The 9,366-nt window shown below is 44.1% G+C and overlaps 1 protein-coding gene across 1 annotated transcript; it reads right to left on the bottom strand.

Annotated features, from left to right (window-relative positions):
- Positions 1-207: 207 nt before the first annotated feature.
- Positions 208-7,689, bottom strand: LOC145414887 (uncharacterized). The gene is made up of 10 exons (XM_080284304.1): positions 7,659-7,689; positions 6,546-6,590; positions 5,494-5,600; positions 3,984-4,127; positions 3,290-3,451; positions 2,737-3,077; positions 2,254-2,430; positions 1,431-1,606; positions 953-1,110; positions 208-399 (listed from the first exon to the last, which is right to left on the bottom strand). The coding sequence occupies exons 1-10, from the start codon at positions 7,687-7,689 to the stop codon at positions 208-210; spliced, it is 1,533 nt and encodes a 510-aa protein (XP_080140430.1).
- Positions 7,690-9,366: the final 1,677 nt, after the last annotated feature.

Raw genomic sequence — 9,366 nt, forward strand, 5'->3', positions numbered from 1 at the left:
GCGGCGTACCTCTTCTTTATTTCCTGTCATGGTGTACTCTCTTCCTTTATTTTCTACATTTCCTGGTGTACCTTCCTCCTTTATTTCCTGGCGTACCTCGGTTCTTCATTTTCTTATTTTCTCTCGTACCCCTTTCCTTTATTCCTTTTTTTTCCTGTTAGTTCTTTAGTTCCTTATTTTCTCTCGTACCCCTCTCCTTTATTTCCTTTATTTCCTGTTGTACCTGCCCGCGTCTGAAGGGATCTCGTAAATGAGCGCGTTAAGGGAGTAGAACCTGGTGGCGTGGTCGCAGGAAAAGTTGTACCACCAGTCACACACGAAATACTGCTGGTTGAAGACGGTACCATTGGGGCATAGGAAGGAGTCTTGGCGCCCGTCCTCCTGGCAGATGTGGAAGGTCTGCAAAGTAGGAAGAAAGTTAGAGATGTTTTAGAGATGATTTAGCTCAATCTGTCAAAATAGGAGGGAAGTTAGAGATGATTTTAGCTCTATCTTCAACCTCTTCTAGCGTTTGTCTTAGTTAAATCGTCTGCCATTAGCCTGGATAGTTTTTTTCATAGCGGAGACATTGTTAACCCCCAGTACTCTCACCCGTATCCATCAGCACCCACGTACCCACACTCACATCCCCTCTCTTACACACACATGCCCATACAGGCACCCACACAACTATCGCTCCCCTCTCCCCCATACACATCCATTCACCTCCCTACCCAAAATCCTGCTCACACACGTAGCCACACCTACAGCCACTCCCTCTCACCCACACACCCACACATACATCCACACACTCCACTCACCCCCCACACACCTTGCACCCACAACCCATCTCTCACACGACCATCCCACAACCCCACCCTAATCCTCACCCTTGCAGACCCACCTCCCCCACACACCCACACCCCATCCCCTCACCCAGCCAGTCCACCCTCACCCGCCCATCCCCGCCCACCTGACACTGCGCCTCCGTATCAGCGTAGAGGCCTGGGTGCTCCTGGTCCGTGCACTCGAAGCGGGTGTCTGGTACTTCCTGGTATACCGGGAAATCTACACCAGCCTCTCCCGGTATCGCCTCCTCGTCGTACTCAAGGGGCACGTAGATATTCGGATCTGTGGGAGTGAGAGAGTGAGAGCAAGATTGGAAATAAAAAAGGTTTTCTCAAATAAAAACGGTCACATATACAAACATATGCGGTCAATACAACATGAACGTAGTAATCCTGTATGCTGGAACTAGGTAAACGTACGCATGCGCACACACACACACACACACACACACACACACACACACACACACACACACACACACACACACACACACACACACACACACATTTCACCTTTCATCAGTATCCATTTCCTATATTTGCCTCTGCATCCCCTAAAAAAAAAAAAAAAGTCAATAGATAAAATAAATAAAAATAATGTACCAGTCTGCACGAAGTCAGGCTGTGCAGGTGCGGTGACGGTGGTGGTGGTGCCCCTGACGTGGTACAGTGATGAAGGTGCACGGTACGCCTTAGTGGAGGTACGGTACACGGGGGACTGCTCCTTCCTGCCTCTGCTGCTCGTTGCTGAGTTTACCTTCGGTCTTCGTGAACTCGTCCTGCTGGGAGAGTATTCATGTAGGATCCAGTCTTGATGATGAGCAGGTCTACACAGAATTTTATTATTACTCAGAAAAAATAAAGTTGATTCTCAGTATTATTTAAGTGACTAACATACACAGCATACCTCTTCGGTGACGATAGAAAGCTTAATTTCTCTATTCTTCCTGCTTCCAGACATTTTCTTCAGCTTATTTGTGGCTTATCGTTGTATGAGGGATACCTTCAACATTTTAGTTTCCAAGTGGTGATTAGAATAGTGTCTTATTAGCCAGAATAAAATAACTTAGTCGTTCCCCAAGGCTAAAGAGACAGTGTTCAGTCTAGTATGGCTGTGAAGTGTTTGGGAGTTGTAGGAGTGAAAAAAAAAATGTTCTGTTGTTCTCAGTGCTTTCTTGACCAGATTTTCAGTGCATCAGCTAAAATGCGTTCTGAGTGACCTTGTTAATGGAAGGGAGGCCATAATTGTCTGAGAACAGTTAATTTATTCCAGCCTAAGACATTAACTACATATCAGAATAATGTTGAAGAAATTACAATATTGCCCGTATAGACGAAGAATCCAGAGAGCTTTGACCACGCCCTTACATATTTATATACAAACAATTTCATATACAGCATAAGCTCATTTTTTTATATGTGATACCTGGATCCTTGCGAGCGTGCCCCGTACCCTCCTTCCCTCTTGGGCGTGGGCGTGGTGGTGGTGGGCGTACGGTAGAGCTGCGTGGGTGCGGGCGTGGGTGAGGGCGTGGTGGTGAGGGCGCTCAGGCGGGTGGATTCGAACTTGCGTCTGCGGGATATCACTCTGGCGGCCGAGGGTCTTTTGGTGTCAGGGGAGCGGGAGGAGGAGTAGGCACGGGAGGAAGAGCGGGAGGAAGAGCGGGAGGAGGAGGAGGAGGAAGAGGAAGAAGAGGAGTGAGAACGGGAGGGGGCGCGTGAGGAAGAGGAGGAGGAGGAAGATTGGGATGATGAAGAAGAAGGGGGAGTATACGAGGAGGAGGAGGAGGAAGAAGACGACGGCGATTCTGAAGATGAAGAAGAACTGGAAGACGATGAAGACGAAGACGAAGACCGAGACGGCGTAGAGTATCCCTGACGTACACGTGAAAAACCCGGACCTCTAGACTGGGACGAAGAGGGTGGAAGTGGTGTAGGGATGGGCGTGTAGGCGGGTCTCAGCTTAATGGCGTTGTAGGTAGCTTCTGTGGTGGTGGACGGGCGCTGAATATGCACAGAGGGAGGGGGGGAAGTGGGGCGAACAATGCGACGTGGGGCGGGGGTAGTTGTGGTGGTGGTGGTAGTAGTGGTGGTGGTGGTAGATCGGGAGGAGCTGCGGGAGGGTGTGCGTGTGCGTGTGCGTGCTGGTGTGCCTGTGGGCGTCTGCTTAGGAGGGGAGACTATGGCAAAGTTATCTGGCTCACGAGATAGGAAGGACACTGGAACAAGGGGCCTTAGACTCTGGAATGCCTGCGGGAAAAAGAACATCTTCATCATCATCATCATCATTATCGTCATCATCATTATCAGTTCACCATTATCCTAGCCCTTTCACCATTCTTTTTTTTTTTTTTTTTTTAGTTCTTTCGCCTACTTTTCCCCTATTCCTCCCTACTCCCATCTCTCTCTCTCTCTCTCTCTCTCTCTCTCTCTCTCTCTCTCTCTCTCTCTCTCTCTCTCACCTGTCTCTCACTCTCCCTATGCAGCAGTCCCCTATCCCCTTCCCTGTCCCTGTGCTTGAAGTCCTCTAGCGAGTCCTCAAATGAACCCGGGTCCGGCGTATGGTCCTCCAGGTAGTAGTAGGAGTCCGTCAGGTAGGTGGGCCCCGGGGGTTCGGTCACATTCTGGGGGAGAAAGAGTTAGATTAGAGTGTGCTGTATTAGTGTTATTATCGCTATCGTTATTGTTATTCTATTTCTTGTTCTTATTCGTACTACTACTACTACTGCTACTGTTACTACTACTACTACAGCAACAACAACTGCTACTATTACTACTACTACTACTACTTTTTTTTATCGTAATACACTTCCTGTCGTTGTTCTAAATTTCACCTCCAACCCAACCCTATTTCAGTCACTGTTATTATATTTCAAAGTTTCATTATCAACACCCTTTTCAGTAATGGTTACCACCCAGCGTAATAAATGGTGAAGTACAAGAAACCATTTGGCCTGGCAGAGTAAAGTCACTATTTTGAAACCAGTGCACAAAAAAATGAGTACCATGCAATTCCAGCATATAAAAACAAAAGAAAATCAGTGTACATATTAATCCAGATAAAAAAATTCAAGCAACTACTTACAGCACACACACACACACACACACACACACACACACACACACACACACACACACACACACACACACACTGACCTCGGATGCCACGTGACTCTTGATGCCGTCGGGATTGATGGGTAGGCGGTCAGTGGTGGTGGTGGGTTTGGTGGTGGTGGTGGGCATGTCTAGGGTCTTTCCTCCACCATTACTATCATTATCTTCCAGACGTATGCCAAAATCCTGTAGAAAGAAGAGGAGGAGAAAGAGGAAGAGGAGGAGGAGGAAAGGGAGGAGGAGGAGGAGGAGGAGGAAGAGGAAGAGGAAAGTGATGGTGGAAACAGAGAGATAGTTTGGGAGAAAAAGGAAGAAATTTGTAAAAAGTAGAAAAAGGAGAGGGAACGAAGTAGGGGAATGAAGAAAATGGAGGAGAAAAGAGGAGGAGGAGGAGAAAGAAGAAGAAGAGGAGGAGGAGGAGGAAAGTGAGGATGGAAACAGAGAGATAGTTTGAGAGAAAAAGGAAGAGATTATTAAAAAGTAAGAAAAAGGAACGAAGAAGGGGAGGAAGTATGGTAAATAAGAAAATGGAGGACAGAGGAGGGGAAAGAGAAAAGAAAGGAGAGACGGAAAAGAAAGGAAAGACAGTAAAGAAAGGAGACTCAGAATTAAGATGAGTTGGTTGTGAAGCGTGGCAGAAAGAGTATAAGAGAGATATGGATGGAAAATAAAGGAGGGAGATAAGAAGGAGCAGGGAAAAAGTTTGAGAAAGGAAAATTGAGGAAACGAAGAAAGAAAATAGAAATGATGGAGGCAAAGTGAGAGGGAAAAGGTGGAGACGAGGGGCGTGGCAGGAGTGAGACAGAATGGATTTGGAAGGAAGAGATTTGAAAGGAAAGCGAAGGACGGAGAGAAGGGAAAGCGAAGGAGGGAAAAAAAGAAAGGAGGTTAGAAAAGGATTATGATAAAGGAGAAAAAACGATAGATAAAAGTGAAAATTATAAGGAAGAATGGAAGAAGGAAAGAGGAAGGAAGGAAAAAGTATAAAAAGGAGAAAAGAAGGAAGAAAAAGAATGAATGCAAGGAAGTAAAGAATTATTAGAGTGAGAATCAGAAATATATAAAAAAGAGATAGATAAAAATAGTGCACATTATATTAGAATATTTATATACTTTAAACACTGAGGACCAAGGCTTAAATAGTGAAGGTTATGTTATCGACAGCAAAGTATATTACAGGTCATTTGTCTCTCAGAAATACAATAATATTTCGGTACAGAAGCAAATTGGGTTGATGTGTGTGTGTGTGTGTGTGTGTGTGTGTGTGTGTGTGTGTGTGTGTGTGTGTGTGTGTAGATTGATTTCTAGGTGAGAATAGTTCACCTGTGTACGAATATATGTGTTTATGCCTGTAAACCTATGGACTGTGTATTGTTGCTCATACCGTATGTATTTATATAGATGTACTCGTATATATTATGTATGTATGTATGTTTAATCTGTTATTGAGTGTATGTATACGTGTACGTAAATATTTATGTATGTATATATGTAAGTGTGTATGAAACAGTACTGCTCAGGTAAAAGTAGACCACGAACCCCCAAACCATACCTCGAAGTCTCCAGCCAATACAGGGAAATAGACAGGGCTCTTGGACGTGGTGGACCCTGGCGGACCCTCATCCCCTATAATGATACTCTGGACCACACCCAAGACACCTGCAGGGGACGAGGAGGCAGGGGAGGTTAGAAAGGGAGTTGGTAAGGGTGAGGGAGGTGGTGAGGGTGAAGGAAGGGATAGAGGGGGAGGAAGGTTGAAAAGGTAGGTTGGTGAGAGTGAGGGAGGGTGGCAGGGGAGAGGGTTAGAAAGGTTGACAGGAGGGGGGAGAGGGTGAGGGCATAAAGAGGAAAAAAGGGGAGAGAAAAGGAGTGTATAAATCCGAGGAAGAAGAGAGGAACAGCGAGGAAAGAAAAGAGAGGGGACCAGATGAAAAAGGAGAGATAGGAAAGAAAGTTACGAGAGAAGTATGGTGGAGGAGTGGGGGTTAGAGAGGAGAGTGGAGGAGAGGAGGGAGGAAGGAGAAAGAGACCTGGAAAACAGAGAAAAAGAAAAGAAGATGTGGGAGAATGGAGCAAAGGAAAAGAGATGATAGTGGGGGAAAAGAGTTGGGGAAGAGAGAGCTGGAAAACAGAGAAGAATACAAGAGAATGGAGAAGAGAGGAGAGTGGAGGAGAAGAGTGGGGGAAAGAGTGCTGGAAAACAGGGAAGAAGACGGAGAGGAGAGGGAGGAGAGTGGAGTAAGAGAAGGCAGAGGAAGGTTGAAGTAGGTCGCGACATGAACCAGTAAATAATGCTTACTAACCCAGCCAAGTGAACGTGTTGGTGTTTGCAGGCAGAGTGGGTCAATAGTACACAACTTGGAATTAAAACTTTTACAAAATAGGTTGGGTAGATTATTATATAGACTACAGTATATATATTCTAACTTTATCAGTTTATGTATGTATGTACTTATGTTAATCAGTTTATCTTTCTGTCTATCTATCTGTATGTAACCCATCTATCTTAACCTAATCCATCTATTTATCTATCTGTCTACATCTGTCAGTCTGTTTATCTATCTGTCTATAATCACAAGCACACAAAACGTCAGATATTCTTACCCAGTAGTATTAAGCTCATTCCCGTCGGTAACATGGCTCCTGAATCTGAAAAAATGAAACAAAACATTAAAGAGAAAAATAAAACAAACTGAAGAAAAGAGACTAGAAAAAACCAACAGCGGAGACACACACACACACACACACACACACACACAACCCACCATATTGCAGTATAAATTGTGCTATAGTGACCTTGGGAGACGCTTTCTGACCCTTTCACTACGAGACGCCCTTCTTAAGAAAGTCGGGAAGAAAATGGAAGATGACAGACTTTGGATAGCAATGCTTCATCTCGGTAAATTGGCTCCCCATATTCCTTTGATCTTTTTTTATTTCCAGTTTTGTTCATGCTGCTTCCAGACGATTTTATATGTATTTTTTGAGAGTTTTTGAACTAGAAATGTTAATAATATTCTTTGAACTTCTAAATTATCAGGTTTAGTATGGTGTGGTGGTGCGGCGTGGTGGTGTTGTGTGGTGTGGGGGTGTGGTGTAATGTGACGTGGTGGTGTGGTGTGTCGTGGTGGCGTGGTGTGGCGTGGTGGTGGTGTGGTGTGGTCTCAGGCGTATAAAACAGGTTATTGCCCGTAATTTGTACAGGACGGAATTTGCACCAGATTACGAGACCAGCCAACCATAAATGTGGCGGGAACACTGGTGAAGGTGTAGGTGGCTGGGTGTAGGGAGGAAGGGGAGGGTATATTATGTGGGGGTTAGAAGGCTCCCAAGCACCTTTTCCTTAACAATTTAATTCTTTCTGCATACGGTACACAGCCTGGATAGCATTTTTTGTATATATAGTTTTGTGTTTGCCAGTAATGTCGATAACTGAGACTATATACATAAATTACAAAAAGAGCCTCATCACTGCAAAGATTTCTCCTTACCGATTTAGTTCAGATTCTGCTCCGGTACTATATTCTTGTGTGCCTTCTATGTCTATATGGAAAAGACATAAGAAACAAATCAGGGGATATTAATGAGTAGTTTGGAAAATAAACCGTTAGGGAAGAGGTGTTAGGGAGCCTTCAAAGTCCACAAGAACACTGCCGTTTGGTGTTTTTCGGTGTTTTTCTCCTCCCTTTCGTGGGCATGAGAGAAAACGTGACTGACCACAGCGGGTGAGCGGGGGTGACTCTGGCATTATCAGCTCGCACGCGTCACCTCGGGATATTTAAATTGCAGCTCACTTTCCAACCCACCAGCTGTTAATCTCTAATTTCCTTTACGACGGTGGGTTGCAATAAAGAAAAGCCAGCCAGGAGGAAATTGGTTTCCTAGTATTACAAAGCAGCAGAAAATCATGTATGGAAGAACAATGGCCATGAAATCATATTGAAATTGTCTTTATCGCCAGAATACAATTGCACTAAGCACTTACTTCTTATATACGCCGGTCAGAATAAGTAGTTTCAGGAAGCAAGGGCAATTTGTTAACTAATAATTGTTCCATTTAATATTTCCTGATTAAACGCACACCAACACATATATTGAACTTGGGTGATTAGTTAAGCATTATTTTTGAATACCTTTACTCGTGAATAGAGATAATAAGCGAGGTCACTGTTTATATTAGAGCTTCATTCTTCTTCCCGCAGCCTGGTGTGCTAAATATTCCCTTTCTCCCCCACACACTGACTTGGTGACATTAATTCTCCTGTGATTGAGAATTTTTACACCTCTCTGTGTCAGGAATTTATGAATATTGATTTTTTTTTTTAGAATTTTCACTTGGGCAGTTGAGAGAAAGAATATTTGCAAGATTTATGAGAATCCTTCCTTGGTAATTAAGAGGGAGAATATTCATGGGAGTATTAGCCATTTTATTTTATTTTATTTATTTTTTTACTCTATAATAGGTATATACTTGGTTTTCGAAGTAATGATTTTTCAGTCGTATTTCAAGCACAGGTAGGTGTGGGTCATATTATACACATACCTGCCTTTTGAGATGTGTTTTAAATCCTCCTCCTCCTTCTCCTCTGACTACTACTACCACTCATTATGTTCATATTAACGTAGTGCTGTTATTGTCATTTATTGTTCTAGTTATCATCATCATCACCACCACCACCACCACCACCACCACCACCACCACCACCACCACCATCACCAAGATAGTATAATTTAACTTGGGCAGACCTCCACTAGCAAAAGGATTAGACTACTGGAGCATGTTAAATACTCCAGACACACAAGCTGATAATAAAAATCGCTCATTACGATACTGTTTGTACTCTAGTTTGTGCCTGATGTTTGCCCTTTTTCGGTTTATTTCATGTAGCTGAGCGGCAGAACAGGACAATGCTGTGACTCTACATCCTTTTCATAGCACTTCTTCGTGACTAGTATCATAGTGTTAATCAAATGTTATAGCTCAGGATTCAAGATGGAGGGATGGCAATTTTAGACCAAGTTGACGTAAAATGGGTATAGCTCTTCCCCTCCCCCCGGTTAGAAAAAGTAATCGTAGTGAAGGGGTTAAATAAGCTCGACCGAAGAAGCATAAGGCAGAATTTCTAAACGTCTTGAGAGTCTTTAAGGAGGTGAATGGAAGGAGCTCAGGTCTTTCTCGCCTCTAAATTCCAAGATTATGATATTTCCTTAAGGAGTTACGGTACAGCCTTAAACTAGCGTAATCGTGCTATCAGCGAAACTTAGGATGTCGGAGAGAGCGGAAGATGGAACCGGAGATAGGGAAACGAGGAGGGCAGGCCGGGAGAGAGAGAGAGAGAGAGAGAGAGAGAGAGAGAGAGAGAGAGAGAGAGAGAGAGAGAAAAGCAGGTTCAGAGGTAGTAAATCGTTGGCCAGACTCATTATA

Source organism: Coenobita brevimanus, chromosome 101 (genome assembly GCF_032717465.1).
Source record: "Coenobita brevimanus isolate Jiangsu-jjx chromosome 101, ASM3271746v2, whole genome shotgun sequence".
NCBI lineage: Eukaryota > Metazoa > Arthropoda > Malacostraca > Decapoda > Coenobitidae > Coenobita > Coenobita brevimanus.

What these genes read in the sequence shown, in the direction of transcription:
- LOC145414887 (XM_080284304.1), bottom strand. Translation starts at nt 7,689, where the DNA reads ATGCCAGAGTCACCCCCGCTCACCCGCTGTG. An exon ending in AATGAGCTTAATACTACTGG is followed by an intron (nt 5,601 to 6,545) that starts GTAAGAATATCT and finishes CGTCCCCTGCAG; the next exon opens with GTGTCTTGGGTGTGGTCCAG. An exon ending in TATTGGCTGGAGACTTCGAG is followed by an intron (nt 4,128 to 5,493) that starts GTATGGTTTGGG and finishes TTCTTTCTACAG; the next exon opens with GATTTTGGCATACGTCTGGA.